The sequence below is a fragment of the Aulostomus chinensis genome, chromosome 16 (genome assembly GCF_037954235.1).
Source record: "Aulostomus chinensis isolate RoL2024-O1b breed Wild chromosome 16, RoL_Achi_v1.0, whole genome shotgun sequence".
Lineage (NCBI taxonomy): Eukaryota > Metazoa > Chordata > Actinopteri > Syngnathiformes > Aulostomidae > Aulostomus > Aulostomus chinensis.
The window spans coordinates 9,963,739-9,985,381 of record NC_141335.1 but is presented as its reverse complement, the minus strand read 5'-3'; the positions used below and the strand labels follow the sequence as shown (position 1 = coordinate 9,985,381).

Genomic DNA, 21,643 nt, shown 5'->3' with positions numbered 1-21,643 from the left:
CCACAAAAAAAAAAAAAATGGCCATAATTTTTGTATGACCACAAAATCTTTATACATTCCTTTCTCTGTTGCCACTCTGGGGCTTCCTATAATCTGTCAAGATACAAAAGGTCGAGGTTTGAAGTTATCTTTTTCACATCATGAAATCTTTGAAAGTGGTTTTACAGCATTTGGCCAGCAGAGGTCAGAATTACTCCATTAGAAGTATGGACTCCAAGAGAGAATGTTACAGAAACAAAAACAAACTTTTAAAAAGTAAACCTCAGAATGACGGTTTTTTTTAAATGCTTTAAATGAAGAATCGACACGTATCCGTGAACAAGGTTAACTCGTTTTTCAGCCAGGCAATTCTAAAAAAAAACTTGAGACCAGTTGATAAATTTAAGAGTTCAACAATATTTTTCTTTTGTCTGGTAAAAACACTTAGAAGTATTAGACGTTAGAAACAAGTATATGATCGCGGGAATGGAAACATAAAACCACCTTAAGATAAATAACAACATTAACAAGTAACAGGATGGCCCTAAAACGTAAGGCCAGTCTAAACTTTGCCTTGATTTGTCTTGCAAAAACCCTTTCAGGTAAATGTACTAACCCTAATGGGTGAGCCCCTCCATTTGTGGAGTAATAAGAAGGAAGATAGCTGTCAGGGTGCTGCATCCTGTCGTTCCAAGGCATGAGGAGGTGACACAGCTGCTCGTTTGTTTTTTGTTTTGTATCTTATTAGCTCTGCAAAACCGTAATGTTGGCACGATATCTCAAAAACTAATATAAAAATGTTGATGGAAACATAGAGGTAATATTACAAGGCAGTGAACTTCTAGAGGTGATCCGGATCACATTGTAGGGCCGGGATCATGAGGGCTGTTCTGGGACATTAACGGGATGTACAGTAGCTCCTGGCAGTATTTCTGCTCATGAGATGAATTTCCATCAAATTCCTTGGTGATGCATAATTTGGAGGACCTATTTTTAGCAGCTAGGAGGAACATTTCTGTACAGATTTTGATGATACAAGACTCTGAGAGGTATGTGCTCTCTGAGTACTTTAAAGGGATTTGTTTGGGTTTTTTTTATCTGTTTGAAGCTGGCCCCTGGCTATGTACAATACACTTGAACTTTGACATCACTTCAGTTATGTAGACATTGTTATTTACTCTTGTAAAATTGTTAATCTATCACAAGCATTGTAATACCAAGTGTTCCAGTGTAGGTCAAGTAGCACCCTAGTGGGTATCACTGGGCAAATGAGATCATAAAAAATGACTCAATCCTCATGTGTGTGTGTGTATGTGTGTCTGAGAGAGAGAGAGAGAGAGAGAGAGAGAGAGAGAGAGAGAGAGAGAGAGAGACTGAAGCCAGTTAATTGGGGACGTTATGTGCAAAAGCTGAGTGCCAAATTGGTAAAACCTTAGTTTTCAGATCAGTCAGATTAAAGTGAGTGTGTGAATGTGAGTGTGCACGTGTGTGTGCATATGTGTGTATACTTTCTTTTTTCTTTTTACTTTTCATGGTTCAGCCTGGCTCAGTGGAAGAGAAGGAAGTTGACGATAGCGCTGACCTTAACGCTGGCTCACATTAAATGGCACTTTTATTTTCCAGTAATTTCGGTTTATTGCACTCCTGCCAAACGGTTATGGCACTTCCTGAGCAGCGGGTCATTATTTTCTTATCAATCTTTGGTCATAAAGACCTTTATTTTTAGTTGAGCTAAATTAAGCACTAACTGAAAAAAGTGCTGTCGAAAGGCCATATGAAAGTTTTATAAACGTAGATGTAGGTTTTTTTTAATGACGGGCCCCAGGAAATATGTTCCCGTAGCGGCCCGTCAATCTCACTCTTGTTAACACAATAGCTAAGGATTGCCAGGACAGAATTTTTTCCAAATTTACCAAAAACAACCGCTGTGACTCAAGGATGATTTGAAAAAATGTTGTTGGTCACAGGTGAAGGTGACTGTAACAGTCATGCAACTGTAATGTAGTATTGTATTATCATGTCATACCATGATTAAAGTGAAAGCAAATGAAATAAAGAATAAAAGTGGTATCAAATGTTGATGCGCAGCAAAATTTGCATTCATCTGCAACTGCATTTGTCTACTTCTGTGAATTGGGATCCAATGATTGACTTTTTGGGGGGATTTGCAGACTTGAAGATTGTTTTCATGAGCTAAATTTACAATGAAAATGAACTTCTTCTGACATCATTTTTTAGATTTATGAGAGTAGAAACAGGTAACGAAGGCTGTATTTCCATCCTCTGTTTTGTCGTGTGAATCTGCAGAGCAAAGCTGGATCAAACACGGTCTGTGTATACGCCGTATAGCGAGGTCTTAGAAGAAAAGACTTGTCAAGCTCGCAGAGAGCAGCTGCAGTTTGCTGTGCAGTTACAGTAGCGCTCCATGATGCTTATTGGCTTTGCCCTTTTGAAGATAGTTTCCATCACAGTGAGATCGTGACTCAGGTTTTTCCTCACCAAGGAACTAAAGTGCTCCGCTGGGTGGGGAGTGCCAGCGTGAGACGACACACACACAGCAGAGGAAGCTACCTTAATCAGGATAAAAGGGGCTTTAATGTGACAGCTTTTAGGGAGAACAAGGAGAGTGAGTTGGGTTGCTGACAATAATGGCCATGCAAAATTGTGATTTGTTGCTCATTTGCATGAAATACACCAACAACTGGCTTCCCAACGGAGGGGGGGTCGAGTATTCACACAATTTTAATCACACACACACATCTGCAGTGTAATCATCAAAGCTATTGAGCCATGAGGGGCAACTGCCCAGTGCTAAATGCCAGAGGCCAACAAACCCCCCCGCCCATACCCCTCTTCTCTCTTGAGTTTTTTCTGCATCTGTCCAGCAGAATGAATAAAGTTATGCTCTGCTCCTTGCTAATTAAATACCACTAATATGCTCTCAGTAGATATCAAAACCAATGCCAAAAAGCTAGCCTGAATCATCTCGTCCCTCATCAGTCCATCCATCCATGCACATCTCTTTGTTTTGAAGTGGCGTTAAGCTGCCCCTGCTCCCTCTACAATTACTTTTCTTTCACCTCACTTGGACTCATAAAATAGCAGAGTGAGCAAAAGAATCAGATTATATCTCTTTCATTTACCCAAGAATGCCAAACCCTTGCAAAGGTGCCCTGTGCCTTCCGTAGTGCTATTCTCTTGTTTCCATAGCGACAATAGAGTACATATTAATTCCTTTAGAATTAGAGGTGAAGGTCATTGTCTCTTCTTTCCTCCTTGTTACTTCTCACATTGTCATTTCATATAAAGACAAAAAAAAGGGTGCTTCCTGAACGGTTTTAATAAAATGTTGCAACAATGAGCAGTCGTCATTTGGTACAAAGTTAATTGAAAGAGAAAGTTAAATATTTATTCCGTTAGAACAAAAGGGATAAAGCTACGCTAGGATATATTTGCATATTGAGATTGGCTGCTTGTTAAATCAGATACAACAGTAACGTTTTTTGGGGGAGTCTTACTTGGCTTTGGCATCAGCATCCTCCTGGCCTTTACTGGACACATCCTCCAATCCTCCAATCAGGTGTTTGAATGAACTGCAATGAAAGAATGAAGAGTTTTTTGGTTAGAAGGAACAGAGCGGTTTGCTATACTGCAGGCAATTCTTATAGGAAGCTAGTGCAATATCCGGCCAGACTGTCATAACAACCACTGCCAGTCACAATGAAATATTCATCCATCTACTTTTAGAGCCGCTAAAAAATCATGGAGAACAAAGGAGAAGACGGAGCTGCTCTGAATAGGTGTGGTAGCAGAGGAGGGATTTCAGAGACTAAAGTAGACGCTGGGCATACATTTTTAATGAATTAATTATAGAAAAGAAAACACACTATGCAGTAAGAGAAAAATTTACTGGCTCTTACAAAAGATTTATAAAACCCCATAATATTTTGAATCAGATCTTATTTTAGTTGATTTGCACATATAAACACATACAAGAACGTGGTTTTATGTATTCATTTTGCTCTTAACATTGCCCAGGAGATGTTAGAAGTCAAACATGGCTTGCAAATATTCCAATAACCAATTTAAATACCAAAAGTCATATGTTAAAATAATAATGCCTGAAACTATTTCTTTTCATATCAAAAAGATTAGCATCAGATAATTGAGATGGAATAGACGTAAAGGCCCTTTTTAGTTGTTTTACAATTCATTTCATGCTCAAAAAGTTCAGTTAAACTTCAATATCTAATGGAATGGGGTGTAGAACATATCTTTAAACATTTTCTTAATATATATCATGGATGAACTGGATTGATTTAGATTTTTATACTTTTTGTGAATTTGAAACAAGTGGGAGACATATATCAAACATAAATGCAAGATAAGCTAATGAAGCATCCTGGTGATTGAGCACCTCCTTCCATGAAACCTCCTCCATTTGGGATTTAAATAAGTTCTCATTTATCTTAATGATAAGCCCGAAGGCTTCTTCTCCGGAGCCTTTGGGCTCCCCTCATCCCAGATCCCGGGTGCTGCTAGAAGAGGCTACAGACCTGAAGAGGCTCAAACTGCCACCCTCAGCACCCCCTGTTCACGTCCCCGTCTGTCCATCAGTCTCTTCCCTTTCTCTCTCTCTTTATCTCTGTCCCTCTCTTTCCTTCTGCATATCTGTCTTCCTCCATCATCTGTCTTTGTCTCTGCCCCGCCCTTCTGCTTTCTTTCCCCCCAACCGGTCAAAGCAGATTCAAATTCATTGAGGGAGTGAAGTACTAGACCTGCTCTACCTGTGAAGTGTCAAGAGATAACTTTTGTTGTGATTTGGCGCTATACAAATAAAATTGACTTGACTTTTATATATATATAAATATATATAAAACTGGCATCATGGACAATTTTTAAAGCTGCTTATGTTCTCAAAATAAATTCTAAATTCTAAAAAACGTCATTCAAAGTTGCAGCTGTATTAGTTATCATAGTTAGCTCAGATTACTAAAGTCAATAACGACATTCAGCACAAAAGAATAAAATAACCAACTTAATTTCCGGCCTTTTTAATTTAAGCACAACTAATATTTTCATGTTAATTTTATTACTGGTAATATTTGAAGTCTTTTGTTTTTATTATGTCTACAGAGACTCATAAAAGTTTCTTACCAGCTCGTAACTGAGGGAGACCTGCTCACGTAACATGCTTTTAAGTTGCACTCACAGGGAGATCCACATAGAGAAAGTAACTGTCAACCCATTGACCTCGTAACTGGCTGCATATGTTAAAAATAAATACAAACAATTTAAAAAAAACAACAACCAAGAACTAAGTGAGGAATCTTTCATGCAAGACTCATCAAGCAGTTACACCCATGACAGAATACAGCTGGTGTTTCCTCCTGTTGAAGCCATTATGTTTGTGAACTGACTGTTTTGCAGCTTTTCTTTAAATGTTTAGCTGCTTATACTGTCTACTGCGCAGAGCCATTAACTCCCCGCTGCTTGTTTTTATCCCCCCGACTTTTTTCACACTGTCTGTATCTCCTCCTTTTCCTGCCATGTGGCTCCTGCAATTATCCTAATCTCACCTCTGAAGCCGCGCTGTTTCCATTTTAATTCGACACACACGCACAGACATACAGAACATGAATTCATGCACACAGGCAGGAGAAGAAAAGTGTAATTACTGACAACCCGGGCCTGGATGAGTAACACTCATAAACACACACAAAAAAAGCTATAATGTCGTGGGCTGTGGCAACATTAGCTACTTGTATGACGGGTGGTGGTAATCACCTGTGCTGGATGACTCACTCACTCACCCTCCTGCTAGATCTGAGGAGGGCCAATTTGTGCCGGCCGAGCTCCCAGAGGCCAGAGGGAGGCCCGGGTAAGCTGATACCATCTCCTCTCTGTGTCCTCGTTTCTCTATTCTCATCACAACTTAATACCAGAGATACTTTGCAGACAAACTGTTCCCTTAGATAGTATAGCTATCGGATATTTTCTTCTTTCAAGATGAAAACACACAAAGTTGGTCGGGCTGAGAGTAGTGAAGAGAGGGAAATTGCTGTTATTAGTCATTCCTGTGCAAATTTAGAAGACATCTGAATTTTTTTTTACCGAAGTTAATTCAAGGTTAGGGATGCATTTTACACCTGGCCTCCTGGCATCATCTTCCATAATGAGCATAAAAGCTTCATTTTTTTTTGTTGTTTTTGTTGCTCTCTGGGAAACATTTATATGCAAATGAGAGCTGAATAAGCCTGTAGGCTTCAGGTTATGACAAAGAGGTCTTTTATGAAAATTAGAGCATATGCAATACAGCGCATGTTGTTTTTGTCAGTTGATTGAAAACAGTTGTCAATGAAATACATTTACAGCTGATCGTGAGAAAATGCTCACATAACCTTGACAGGCCACAATGTAGGAAACAAAAACAGTAATTCAAGGATCTTTCATACCAATGTTTAAATGAATTAAAGAATAAACACACAGTGTAAAAGATGCACTGATACTCACTCCCTATCAATGACAAGGCAGGTGACAGCCTCTGCAGCGATGACGTTGGCTGTCCTGATGTCCTCTCTGGAGAAAGAAAGACACAACATAATCAGCCACAACAGTTGAATCATCATTATTCATTTAAATGCAGCAGCAGATGTGAGGATGGAAGTCGGAACACTTGTAACCACTGATTGACATTACACTTTATTGCATTTGACATCAAGTTCATCTTCCTCTGATGAGGATGCTTCTTCAGAGGAGTTGCCCCAGTCGCAGGAATCGTCTGAGTCCGTATCCCAAGAATCCATCTCTCACTAAGGTTGAAGTGATGAGCTGAAGTAAAGCTCTGATAAAAAGGCTTGTCGGTAGAACGCGTGTGTAAATCTCGGATCCAAAAGTGGTGTCAATCAATCTAATACAGGCTACAATATTATAAAAAGACAGAATGTTCTCCGGGTGGTATCCCATAAGCAGATCATTTCATGCCCAGTCTTTTCAGAAGACGAAATCATCTTCTACTGTCGAACAAAAAAAAGACTTGAAAAGAGTTCATGTGTGAACAGTGACAATCACTGTCCAGGTCTGATCTGAACTCAGACGTATGACAACCTATTTCAATGATCTGAGGTGACAATTCCTCCTCATGCTATGCCAACTCCCTCTGCCTTCCCTCTTCCATGCACAGACTCCGTCCTCGCACTCATACACACACACACACACACACTCGCCACTTGACCACTTTGAATAAAGGTCACAGCTGGTGGGGTAACAACAAGTTTTGAAAGGTGACGACTGCAGAGTAGAGCGGAGCAGAGGAAGGGGGTGTTTGTTCGCTGCGTAGGATATACAGTGCAGTATTATCAGATGACGATTTGGACCCTGCAGCTAGTGTGGCACATCAAGCATTTCATTCACCCCTCTAACCCATATCCATGCTCTTAACACTGGCAAACATGACTGCACCTGTTCCTCTGTTTGCCCACAAAAACATGTCAAACTCAAGTACATACTGAAGAGCAAAGGTGATGATGAGATGAATGCGATGGTTATGACATGATCAGTTATTGTTATTAGATAATTGTTAACACATACAGTGTGAGGTTATCAAAGTAGTTTTGTCATTGTTCTTACTGCATTTGATAACCAAAACTTGTGCTTTGGAAAGTTAAGAGAGAACAAATTGCAGTCTTAATTACTACAGCACTAGAAGGAAGACAGCATTAATTAACATTAATATTAGAAATATCGTGTGATACTTTTCCTTACTAGGGCACCTATGGTGATGCACTTTATCCAGTGGTCGGCCAGAGCTGAATGGTGAAACAAGAGTAGTGAGGGGGGGTGCAGCTAAGAGTATGGCTTTAAAACTAAAGACGAAGCGTCAAATAAATGCCTCGAGACTCAATGCATCATTTAAAATAAAACTGTAGCTAACAACAGTCAGGAAAACATGGATAAAAAGTGGTGTTTTTCCTTATTGGAGAACCCTAAAGGAAGAGAGGGAACTAGGGTACCTATATAAAGGACGCCTGTCCCGCAACGGTGGAAATCTGTTCTGTTGTTGCTACTGTTCCTGAAGATGAACCAGGGTACATTCTGAAGCTGTGACAGTAAAAAGTTAGCGGGCTAGTTAGCGAGCTAGTTAGTGAGCTAGCAGTTTTACTAGCTATTTTGAGAAAAAAGAGAACCGTTATGTCTCTCTGATTACAAAAATTAAACATCAACACCAATTCTGCACCAGCAAAATGGGAATGGGAAATAAAAAGTTACAAATCATAGCTTTAATAATTTGGATTTTTATAGGCTGAGTTAATTTGCAGTGCTGCTGAGGCGCAAAATCTCGTACTGTACTGTGCCATCTGTGAATTCGCTAGTGACCAGCTGTAGAGTTCAAAAGCTATCGCACTACTTTTCCAAATTTCCCTCCTCAGTGGATTAACTTGAGCAGCCTTATTTTTAATTCATGTCCCGTATGTATTGAAAAATGCTTCTCTTATATATTATTCAACCAAAAATGTTGAAGTTATTAGAATGTAATTCAATAAGCCAGACAAGTTTAGCACATCTGAGCAGATTTTTATTCACTCTCTTTAAAGTGTAAATATCTCAATAAAGGCCTGTGATAATGAGCTCCTCCATCTGTTACGTGACTTAATTTGTCTCATGCAAGGAAGTGTACAGTACTTGTGTCATTTACTCACCATGGTGACACGGAACAGCATGGGCTATACTGAAATAATGGTTACATAAGCATGAATCATGGTTAAGAGACCTCAAGGGTTTTACACAAGAGAGCAGCTTGCCACACCTGTCCCTCACTGTCTGACTGAACCCGAGGAAAACAACTTAGTACGCTAATACTTCCACGTTCTGTGGCGAAATGATATCCGTTGGAGTGACTCGTGTGTACACTACTTAAGTAGTGTACACACAATGTCTTAAGTCATCCACTCAGTCACAGATGGCTCTGCACTTGTTAATTGTGGTGTAACAAGAAATGTTCTTGGAAAAAAAAAAAAAAGACACGAGCACAGACTCACTAAAAGCAGCAGCATGCCGTGTCTGGAATGTCCTTTGGAGTTACACAGGAGGGAGCCTGCGGTGTTGATTACCAGTAGATGGTTGAAATTAACCTGGTAATTGGACAGTGATCTGGTGTCCTGGGAAAGGGATTATAGAAATAACGTACAAGCTTGCAGGCTCAGAGTAGAGGAGCAGCTCTGGGCCAGGGTAGGTTCAACACTGGGGCAAGAACGAGAGGTGGCTGCAACCTTATTTGTACTTAATTTCGGTGACTGAAAGTTTTTACATGGATCTCCTTTATATGGCTGCGTATGAAACTTCAACGGTTGGACTGGAAGTTGTGCATAACTTGATCATTCTTCAAAGCATACCGTACATTTCTACATTTATTCTTTTCTATGATAGCATGAAACCCTCTGACGCTATTAAGAACAAATTGCTTGAACCCATTTCAACCTAAAAAAAAAAAAAAAAAAAATCTATTTGTAAATGACCTCCTGAACCCTGAGTTTTCGGAAAAAGCCATTGTCGATCCTGAAGCAAATAGATTCATGAAATAAAACCCCAAAACATTTTAGATCTTTGGCTTCTCTGTTTATTAAAAAACATAAAAGCATGCAAATGTTGCATCGGGCTTAAAGGTAGAAGAAGCAGTACGTTGCATTAGGTCTACAGGGGTTACACGTATTTCCTTAATGGTGCATTAAGATCCAGAATTTGAGCATCAGCCTTTAAACAGGACTGCAGTCACATGCTCTATGTTGCCAAAAATAACGATGTAAAAATGATAAGGAGGAGCCTTGAGTCTTCCATGAGAGCATGACCACATTTCTCAAGTATAGAATCTATTTTGGTGACCCATCCAAAAAAAAACAATTGTCCTTTTACTTGCTGTCACATCTCGGACATGCAATTGACAGCTCTGCCTGCCAGAAGACGACTGTTAGCTATTTTGGGAATTCAGCATTAATGTTGCAGCTGGCTCATGGTGCTTGATGGTGTTTGTATCCCTCTCTCCATCTCCACCATCATCAGTTCAAGTCCTAAAATTAAAAAAATGGGCCCGTTGGAAACTTTGATGTGAAGGTCATAACTACATTCTTATACACAACACTGTATATTAATTGAAAAAGGGAATATATTTTGTAATTGTTATAGACATTATATTCTATGATGATATGAAGTGATTGCAGTAGTTACATAAAATGAAAGAAAATGTTTCCATTAATCAAAAAAATCCAGGACTGAGTGGGTTCAAACTTAGGTTTGTGCATATTGAATGAAATCATAATACGCTTACTAGAAAAATTATATACACTAATAGCAGTAAAAGAAGAGAGGGGGCTGAGGTGAGACACAGGAACAATAAAATTGGACTGGTTTAACACATTCACCAAAAATACCATATGGTCTTGTGAGAGAACTATGAAAATTGTATTTTTTTGTAACTATTAGTGAACATGAGCCACACGAGAGCACAAGGTTGGTAGCGTAACATGTTTGTGCGCTAGTTAGCAAGCAGTGAGCTCGGTCGCAAGCTAGTTAGTGAGCTATTTCGCAAGCTAGTTAGCATGCTAGTGCAAAGACCCCCCCGCACCCACCCACCCAGCTAAAAAAAAAGAATTATATGACACAACACACAGTATCAGGTCATTCCCTGCATAATTAGAAAAAGAACATATTTAAAAAAGACCAATTTTTGGAGCGATTTTTTTTGCCTATAAATATTTTTTGTACTTAATGGTTTGTGTGTGTATGTATGTGCATGTGCGATTGACATTACCAGTGAATGGTGGAATGTAAAGCTGTGACTGACCTCTCTAAACTTGTGCAATGTTTACTTCAACTCGGATTCTATTGGCAGTGTAGCAGGTCTGCATGTTCATCAAGTAAAAGGGTTGGTTCTGGTGCAACATGGTGGAGCATCACTGTGTTAATGTATACGCTCACAGACCAGTCAGAACACGGTGTTCCAAAAAGTTGCCGTCTGATGATCTAACTGTCAAAGTTAACTTTTGCTTGGTTTCATTATCTGTGTGTCTGTGGTAACACCCCCACCCTACCACTGCCTTTTGCTGTGATTTGATTTAGGTCCGTTTTTGGCCCGACGGTGGCCCTAGGCCCGGCACCAATCACCTATCTGTCAGTGACATCACACTTTTTTTAACAAGCTCTGGTCTTGCGCTGGAACACCCACACAGAATAGGTCAGAGTGCTCACTCTCTCTGGAGCTGATGGATCTACACCTCAGCGAGCTCATACTTCACATTTGACATGTTGCTGGCAACGTCCAAACAATATTCTCCTGTTGGGATGAGACATACTGTTGTGTTCATTCATGGCTTTACAAAAAACACAAAAAAAGAAACACCTCATGTAAGCTGATACTTGTGCTTCTTTAGTGCGCACACACAGCACTCATAAACACACTGAAAAAACAATTAGGACAGACTTTGATTTGTAAATATGTTATTGTCACAGATCAAAGGCAACAAATCCAGATAGACAGAGTAACCTTTGAGTAGGGGCTATTGAGTTTCATACATAAGGACACACACAGTTAACTTCTAATTAGAAAGATGGGGTTACAGAAGCACCCTCTGATCAAAAGCCTGATTTGAAGATGGCCAGCATCTCAATCATTTAAATTTGTGAGACATAACCATCAAAGCTGTAGTTCAATGGGGTTTTTCCACTCAAGACACTCCAAGACAAAACGCGTTCGATGGAATAAATGATGACAATACCAAGCAGGCGCTGAGGCGAGATGCAATTATTGTTGTGGGGTGTAGAAACAATACAGTTTCCACAGTTAAACAAAATGTATCTTGAAGGTGCATTCAAGAGCCTTTCACAATTCTACTTGAATTTGTATTCTGGGAAGCACCAAACATATTGACGTCACTATATATTTAAATGTAAACGCGACATACAACATCATTGGTAGTCATCAGTATCACAGTCAGGATTTTAATCAGTAATTTCAACATGAATTCCTGAAAGAGATCCAATTTATCCGTTTCAGAAGTAGCACAGCTGCTAAATCCATTATAAATGAGAGCATTCTGTCGCTCTCATTCATCACAAAGCATGTTTTTACGTCTCATTAGTGTAACAGGATCGGATTACGTTTTGAGACAAACGACTCCTCCCTCTGCCAAGAGATGAAGCTTCCCCGTGTCTCACATGTCCTGCATGCATTTTAATGCTCTGTCATCTTTCATATCTTATTAGGTGTAGTTTATGGGGAAGGTCCAGCCATCTGTGCAATCCCAGCTGTTGCACAATCATCTAATGTCCAGGGATTTCATTTGACAAAAAAAAAAAAAAAGTGTTGTGTGATTGGACTTTTATTTCACAAATCTTTGTGTCAACTTGATTATCTTATTTTTAGCTCTTGCACTGTGATTGTATGGTCTGATTTCATTAAAGTGTCATATTCACCGACCACAAGATGGCGACATCTCCATTTATTTTGTTTGCAGTCAGATGTAGAGTGAGTATGTCCTCTCAGACATCCATCCATTTTCTATATCGCTTTCTGTAAAGGGTTGCTGGGGCGGGGGGGGGCTGGAGCCTATCCCAGCTGACATTGGGCAAGAGGCGGGGTTCACCCTGGACGGGTTGTCAGTCCATCGCAGAGCCATCAGGAGCAATTAGGGGTTCAATATCTTGCTAAAGGATACTTCAACATGGTCACCGGCGGAAGTGAGGATTGAACCAGCGACCCTTCAGTTGCTAGACGACCACTCTGCCTCCGCGCCATGCCATCTCACCTCTCAGACATATTTTTGAAAACCATCTCTACCTTCCTCTGCTGTATAATCTGTTGTCCATGGAGGCAAACAGCCCTGAGCCGAGTAAAAATAGCACTTGAGGGCATCAAGTCCTCCACGACGGAGTCCTACAAAAATATTTTTATTATGCTTTACTGGTCTTTCAGACAAAGTGTTTGGGAGGTGAGATGACACCAAATGTTTGCAATGGCTGTGAATCACTTGATCCCTCAAGAATATACAGCCTGGTTACGTCAAACCCAAGTTCCCGGTACAGGCGTGCATGTGTTGGTAATGATGGGGATTGTGAATGCTTGTTTAACTCCATTGACATTGGCTGCTGGGTTACAAGTATCAATTTATTATCGCACAAATGTTAAAAGTCAGATCAAGACTGAATGTGCAAGCTTGAAGTTAAAGCAGTGTTTCCACCAAATCATTTATTTTCAGTTACTCACTGCTAGATGCTTTTAAACTATAAATAGAATTTTTTTCACCTGAATGACTGCTTGTTGACCACAGAAAACAAGAGACATCGGCCTGTTTCAGACCTTAAATATAAGAGACCAACTAAAAATGCATAGAACTAAAAGATAACTCAGCTTAAACTAAAACAACTAAAACTCAAAAGAGACCAACTAAGAACAGCGAGACTGTCCAGAATGTCCCCCCAAACACATTGCTAAAGCTAAAATGAAACAAACTAGAACACTTCCTGTTTAGGCCTCCCATGAACAACTGGGAATACTGTTACTAGCTAGTGAAATTTTTCATGCGTTGTCACAGTTTTTAGACCATACCAAATGCCAAAACACCAAATCAACCTCCTGTTGTGTAGCCCCTCTATCTCCAGCTGTTAGCGCGACTAATAGCTAAGCTAGCACCGCTAACATGAATGCTAGCTCTGCCAGACACAATACCAGAAGCCCCCAAACAAACGTTTCAACAGTCAGAACTCTGTCTTTGAGTGATATATTTTGTCCACTGCTACACCCATGGCTGTGGGTTGAGATTATTTCTATCATTCATCCATGTTTGAGCACATTCGGCTGTATATTGGGTGCCTAAAGCCTGATTTTTCCTGTCTAGCAGGAAATGAACATTCGCCAACTGAGTGAGCTACTCTACCTTTGATTAACAAGCCTCGTGGAGCAAGACGGATTTTGTGATGTGCCCTCCAAATATAACTGCATATACCCTTGGGTAAATCAATGCATATCCCATTTTGGGAATCATGAAACTCTTGGATAACACTGGTTGATGAATTGACAAGTTTGTATATGGACATCGGTAATTTTGCTGTTGTTAGTGGTCGCTCTCTATTAGCTTCAAGCTAATAATACATGGTTGCTCTTTGCAGACAAAAAAATCATGAAGGGGGGGGGGGGACCTACCAGTGATACTTTAAAAGTAAATTACACATTTTGGGTGAAATATCACTTTATGTTAATTCAGAAAAGATTAAGCTGCGTGAAAAAATAGCATGTGTTTCACTTGGAGAAGGTATGAGGAATCTCTATGTTTTCATGTTATTTGGGCAAAAAAAAAGAGTATGGGCAAGAGGGACTTAATATAAAATAGCTGAACTCTGCATGTTTATGTACTTGTATTCATGCTGTTCATACTGTGTAATATCTGTTTGGAAATTGGTCTCATAATCATGTCAGAGCTTGCCTCAACATATTTCATATCAAATCCCTTAAAAAGATTTGATTTCTGTGACACCCTCAGCATTTCTGATCAGCTCAAACATGACAAGCTTTGGTGATAAAAATTTGTGTGTCAGATATACTGAAGCAACGGTAAAGTCGCGGAATGCGTGCCCAGCTTGAAGCATTCCAAAACCTCCTATCAAAGGCGTCATGAAGAGTGAGCGGCGGAAATAAATAAGGTTAAGATAAGAGCTGGAGGCTGATTGATAGCAAATTAGAGAGGATAAATGCAGGTTGTGAGAGAAAATTAGAGGGAAAGTGGGTGACAGTGTGAGAAACAGAACCAGCAGGACAACAGAGGATTTAAATTGAAAGAGGCAGCATTATTAAGAATAATCTTACCCTTGCAGGGCTTTCTCTCCAAACCAGTCTCCTTTCCCGAGGCTGCGCAGATAGACTGGCTCACTGTTGGGCAAGTCCTCCCTGGTCACATTAACCTGGTGAGAGAATAGAACGAGGACAGTCAGATAGTGTGACGGGGAGGATGATGGGACAAGAGTAAAATAGAATGGGTTGATGTGAAACAGGATAAAAATGTGTCGAAGAAATGAGGAGAGACAATTAGGTAGAAAAGATTTCATAAACATTTACAGCTCTGTCATTCCGAAAGGAAGTGACAAGTAAATGATGTCTCAAGATGGCAGGCTATTCACACTGTTACACAGGAGGGAGACAAACTGGTGTGACATATATTTCTGGGTTGTGTGTAACAAGCAGGTGACTGTGGGATCTTGGAGATGCTGCCGACCACTTCATTAACCACATGACATGTGAGTGATGGCACCGGGTTGCGCTTAAGACTTGAAAAATCAAAGTGATGACTCGATTTTAGAGGACACAGACGCAAAAGTGTTGTCTGTGTTTATTAGTCAGCTGGGTGGAAGTGTAGTAGCATATCTAGTAGCAGCAGAGGGTTTGCTGGCTACACCTGCGTGACAGCATTTATATGCATGATGTAATAGGATCAGATGGCTGCAAACAAATAAACAGCACAAAGAGGAAGTGGAGAGATTTTAGGGAAGGTATAAAAAAGGGAGGGCAGATGCTGTGTGTGTGACCGATTTAGTAGCATGTCCTTTAGACAAAGTCCACTGTCTGTTGTCCAGATAGAGACAAAGTGAGAGAAAAGCAAGCGGAAAGAATTTGATAAGGTCAGCTGGAAATGTGTTCATGTCTGCAACAATGTGTAGATCATCCATTTTGGGTCAAGGACAGTGAAAATGGATAGAAATAAATCTTCACCATTTACAGTAACACATCCTGGAACGTGTGAACTGGGAGGGAAATGTGTCCGACTCATTTGGTTAGCAACACATTTTCCCCTTTGGGCATCTTTGCTGGAGAGAATGTTATTATTGACAAGTACATCACGATGGTGAGGAGGAGAAGGAGGAGGAGGAGGAAGAGGACGAGGAGGAGGAGGGGTAGTGGACAGAGGAGGAGGAAGAGCGAGGTGTGAAAGCGGCAGCAGGAAGCGGATAAAGAGAAGTGAAAAGAGCTGAGGGAGGAAGGGGAAGGTGGAGGAGGATAAACATGCTCTCAACATACAACAATGCGGGGACACGACAGCGCTACAACACGGCTGATGTCAGATGAGAGGAGGATGTCTGTGTGAAAGGCAGTGTTGATGACAGAAAGGTGAAATGAAAGTGACTCCATTCTTCTCAGAAGCTTGTACTGACACTGTGAGAGATGATGAAAAGAGGCGTCTGTCTCCCACATCTCAGATGAATGATGCCAAAATCGCCCCCCCCCCCAAAAAAAAACCCAAAAACAAAACAAAAAGCAACCACTTTACTTCAAAAGTTCTGAATCTTTTCAGTGTTTTGGTGCGTGTCCTCTTACCTTTCCCTTACTGATGATGAAGAAGGTGTCTCCTCTGGCTCCCTGTCTGATGATGTACTCTCCGTCTTCATAATGTGTCTGTTAAGAGAAGACAAGATGCTTTTTCCTGTTAATACCACCAAGTGGCAAGCTGTTGAGAGTCCCTCTCTCTTCCACCCACCGCTTGCTTAGATCTGCTCTACGACCTTGAATATGAATAAACAAGAACATGATGAATAAATTAATGGCATTGCAGAGAATCTCATGGTTTCTTTCTTAGACCTGGCCTGTACAGGTAAAGCATGGCTGTGACAACACAGAAGAAGCGGAGATGGAGAGAGGTGTTGAGCTCAGAAAAAAAGACATTCGCTCACACATTCATACCTCTTGTTGGAAATAACCCTCTTGGTAAAGAATGCATTTGATCCAAGGACAGTTTCTTGGAGGGAAAATACATCGTGCAATTAAAAACCATCCGGTCCTGTCCGAATAAAGACTGTCGCAGAGCGCAGGCCGACATGCATCACAATACAACTTCAGAATTTCCCAAAACACACACAATTCTTCATCTGGGACCGCAAGTCTACGGTGATGAAAAGGCTCAATAGCTCCTGCTGACTCATCGACATAATTCGCACACTGACTTCACACATCTGCCAGGTTGTTTTTTTTTAATTCTTGTCTCCCTTTTAACCCGGGGTAGGTACGTCACACCAAGCAGGGTGTTTATGATTCATGTTTGCTGTGCATCACTCAAAAGCTTTAGGGTTTTAGAGTAAATAGTGGGTTTATTTACTGAAATGTTCTGTATATTTGGTGGTACACCAGATTTTCAACAAAAGAAAAGGATATAATACCAGAATATCCTTGTTTGGTAAATATCAAGGACAGAAAGTAAAGCTACAGTAGATCAAACGAATCCACACACAGAGCAGAAGGAGCTTAAATAGCACAGGATAAGTCATGACTTGAACTACTGTTGTGACCACCAGCCGAACCACATCTGCAAGGAGAAACGATAAAATGCGAGAACGCATCTCAATTCAACCTCTGACTCTGTTTTGTTGTATTTTCCTGCCTCCTCCTGTCAGTTTTCTTTCCCCCGTTCCTTCTTGTCCTTCAACATAAAGGCACTTATGTATTCCCTGATAATTGTAGCCACCGCAACAGAGTAGCAACGCGTCCCTGCGTAGTGAAGGTATTGATAATATTGACAAAAGCATAATTTGCACATAATGGTACGCGGTGGTTCTCTATGTAATGTGCTGTTATAAAACTTTACAGAAATGCACCGTGTATGTCAACAATAACTGGATGTCTGTTCAGTCGTGAGGAACATCTGATAAATCAGCCAGTTTGTGGCTTCGTGTTGTTGTTGTGGCAGCTGTGGTTCATCATTTATGTTAGTTTTTGTTACCTTCATCTATTTTTGTGGCCTTATCGTGCAATGAAATCAAATAATTTGGAGAGCAAGACTTTCCCCTCTGAAATCAAGAATTAGATTTGTTAGCAAAACTTTTAAAATTGCAATCATTTATTAGGCTGCATTTTTTTTTTTGCTTCCTGAGTTATGTCAGCGTTGTTGTCATTACGTTTGTACAATTTTCTCTCAGACGAAGTCCTTAAGAAATATACTCAATCATGATTTTTATTACTACATAATTATTATTATCGTAACAAGTTGTCATGGTCATTACACTCAGCTCATCAATAATGCTCTACAGAACAGAGATTTAGTATTGCTGACTTCCCCAAGATGCAAAACATTATTTTCAAAAAAAAATTACAAAAAAACTGTAATGTACTGTTCAAACAGATTGTGATCAGTCGCATATTTGTACACCAGAGGCCAAAAGGAAAGGTGCATGGCCACATTGCATTAACCTATGGCCCACACGAATTATTACACAATCTAATATTACATTTTTGAGCTGCTTTCTCTGCAGTTATATTTAATTTAGATTTTCCATTGTGCCCTCATGACCTGTAGAATACAACCACTACGTGACCAGAGTTCTGCTCACATTCCTTTCTTCGGCATCAGCAGTCATCATGTGAACATCGCCCACATTCCAGCTGCCCACATGGTCAGTTTCCTGCACAGATCAGCCATAAGCTGCTGGATGGTCCCATTTCCCCCTGCTGGATTATTGGACCATTTCCCCAATTGCCACAGTTCAGCTGCACAGACAGCTGGGGAGCCATCAAAGTGTTCAAATGTGCACATAGCCCATGTGAGCTCTGTGCTCTTTTATTTTACATGTTCCCATCTTTGTCAGTACAGAGATCTCTGAACGCCATTCTCCTGTTCCTGATTACTTGCGTCTAGAGGAGGATCTAATGGTTTCTGGTGGCTCTTAAGGGCACAAGCACATCTTGGTTCCGTGATGCATCTGTTTGCGGGAAGTCATGGAACCCCATGGGATGCATTGTATCAGCTGCACAGCTCAATTCTGAGGCTAATTTCCACTTAAAGCTGTGTTCCTCTCTGTGCTGACATCAGCCACGGCTTAGCGATCAGCTGGGCTCTGTGTTGCCTGTGTATCGGTGTGCACCTAAAGTTTTAGCAACTCTCCTCCATTGTGAGTTTTTACCCTCCAGGGTATCATTTCACCTCACCTCAGCCAGGCAGAAGAAGCTTCTCATGTGCAGACACACCATCCTTTCATTCTTTATAGAGAGCCCTCGAGGGCTGTGGTGCTGTCCTAACAGCGTTATTCCTGTGTCACTGGTTCTACGATGCCATCATATGTGCACTGGCTCTTTTGCAGACTGACAATATAGCTCAGGCTTTCATTTCATGTGTCAGCGTGAAGGGAGTTAACTCTTATCTACATCCATACTTCTCTGTAGGAAGATGGCAGTGACGGGCATTTGCACCATGACATAGTGCCCTCTCATCCATATCTATCCGTGTAATATGTTTGCCCCCCCCCCCCACTCATTCAGTTTTATGTGTGATAATCGGCAGATGTCTCGATAGTCAGGCATGACATTTTATCCACACCTCGAACAGGATGCCATTAATCCCATCTTCATTCAGGGGTTATTCTATGCGTTATCTCATTTCTCCCTCCTGTGGGTGAATATGTCATTATTCTGCCCTCCATTCTGTCTATCAGGGCTGGTTTAGTTGTTACCATGATGCAGCAGTGCCTCCTTGCATCTTTGCGCTTTGTATTATAGAGTTGAGATCTGACGCACAATCACTGCTGGTAGCCTGTCACAGTGGGCATGGAGCTTTCGTCAAGCCCAATATAGCGACTGCTTTTTCAGACTGAAGTTTATATGAAATAGAATATTGGATATTTATTTATATATATATATACAGTATATACATACATATACACAGAATATACATATATATATATATACACATACTGTGTATATATATATATATATATATATATATATATATATATATATATATATATATATATATATATATATATACTGTGTGTATGTATGTATATATGTACTCTTGATTCTCTTAGTGCAACCCTCAAAAAGGAGCAGAGCTCAAGGACACACAAAAGAAAATATTTATGTCTGTTCATGTACACGAGGGATGAACCCAGTCACAGGCTATCGTCATAGAATCTGACATGACATCAGTAAACAACGTGGAGGCAGTTCAACATACTGAAACACCCAAATACAGCAGCACACATCAAATGTACAAATGACAGTGACGTTGCATAATTAAATTGCGCTGGAGAAAATGTCAAATGAAGTGGTGTGCAGATGGGTCGAACGTGATCTTCAGACACATCTCAAAATACACGCTGTCGGCAGCGTGACACAAGCCAGAGAAATCCTGCAAACTGCACATGAAAGAACATACAGTGACTTTGAGTGTCTCAGACATTTCACAACCCAGACTGTGTTGTTGTCTTCAGTATTAGACAACAAGCGACTTTGACTTGATTAACCACAAAATAAATCACAAGCCGAGATTATTATCACCGTCGACATGAAGGTTCCTTTGTTCTGACTCTCTTTGTTTTGTCTTTTCTCCTTTATTTTTTGTAGCTTATTTACTTAATTGAATGTTCTAACTGTGTTTGGCTAATTTTGGGGGGGGTTTTTTTAATCACCAAATTAGCCTATAATTGTGCTCTTGCGCCTCATATTAGCCTGTTCAGATTTCTTTTCTCTATTTTGCAATATTGTTTTGTGTAAAATAATTTTTTTTTTTTAAATTCTGTACCTCTCAATAAGATATTGATGCCCATTCATTCACATATTAGAGAAGAAGCAATCCATCACAATACAGAACATATTTGCTTTTAGTTACATAATTTCATTGCATTTACGGTGTGGTTTTGGAAATTGAATTGAAACGCTCTCTTCACTTTGATGGAACACAAGCTAGCCCGATGGGTGATTTTATCTGAATAAAACAACAGATGTTACATAAGAAAAGTAGTAGGAGAAGGAGCAGGAAGTACTGAATGTAGGTTACTATGCTGCCATTAAATTAATATGGATGTCGTCCTTCACCATGAAGTAAAATGGATTACCAGGCCCTGGCTTGATGAGAGTGTTAGAAATGGCTTCTTGCTGGAGTGCACTGAATTTCTCAACAGGTTCATGAAATTTTACTTCACACACTTTGTATTCACCACCGTCTGGTCTTGTATAAAGTGTCCGTACCTGCTCTACATAATAAGTGCCTCGCGATAACTTGATTTGCTACTAAAATCAATCAAATTGATCCAACCTTCCAAGGTGGCCTGAGCACGTACTTAAGAGCAACAAAGTAGCCAGTGGCTTTCACCTGACTTTTTTAAAAATTTCAATCCCACAACAGAAAAAAAAAAAATAGAATGTATAGAAATTCATTACGATGAGTGGCATGACAGCGACATCTGCAACAGAGCTGCAGCTGTCGCCTTCTTTTTGAATAAGGCACTTACCTCCTCAAGGACATCTGCGAGCTTGCTCAGAATATCTTCCTGCAGGCTGTGGAATGTGGGGACGCTGCAGGAGGAGAAAGAGAAATCATAGGTTCACTTATATTCAATATTCAACTGTCCGATGCAGATGAGATGCAGCTGGCGGCAGCGGATATACAGTACTGTGTGCACTGGCTTTACCAGCTGTCCAGAATCTCAGCAGATCCTCATTTGAAGATAAATATATGCAAGAGGAACACAGGAAGCTGGGTATTATGTTATGGGTGTTATCTTGTTCTTTAACAGTATATAAATATTTCAGTAACGTGTTTGGTTACACAGTAGGACATTAGATCCAAAGCTTGAATACATCATCAGTGTTTGCTCTGTTTGCTTCCTGGCAGCCACGTTGAATACTGTTACCAAGCCTGCT

General features: G+C 40.3%; 1 protein-coding gene and 1 long non-coding RNA gene across 6 annotated transcripts in view; one reads left to right on the top strand and one right to left on the bottom strand.

Moving 5' to 3' along the window:
* Window positions 1-21,643, bottom strand: part of LOC147247427 (cGMP-dependent protein kinase 1) — a 94,625-nt gene that overhangs the window by 6,802 nt on the left and 66,180 nt on the right. For all 4 annotated transcript variants that reach the window (XM_086179745.1, XM_086179746.1, XM_086179744.1 and 1 more), the window contains exons 5-9: window positions 21,232-21,295; window positions 16,334-16,411; window positions 14,831-14,925; window positions 6,493-6,558; window positions 3,498-3,572 (exon numbers count right to left, since the gene is read on the bottom strand). In XM_086179745.1, the coding sequence (XP_086035871.1) occupies window positions 3,498-3,572; window positions 6,493-6,558; window positions 14,831-14,925; window positions 16,334-16,411; window positions 21,232-21,295 (378 nt within the window). The remainder of the gene's footprint in view (window positions 1-3,497; window positions 3,573-6,492; window positions 6,559-14,830; window positions 14,926-16,333; window positions 16,412-21,231; window positions 21,296-21,643) is intronic.
* LOC147247428 (uncharacterized) overlaps window positions 13,698-21,643 on the top strand; it is a 35,099-nt gene continuing 27,153 nt past the window's right edge. For both annotated transcript variants that reach the window (XR_015109343.1, XR_015109344.1), the window contains exons 1-2: window positions 13,698-13,777; window positions 13,869-13,979. This is a non-coding gene — a long non-coding RNA (uncharacterized LOC147247428). The remainder of the gene's footprint in view (window positions 13,778-13,868; window positions 13,980-21,643) is intronic.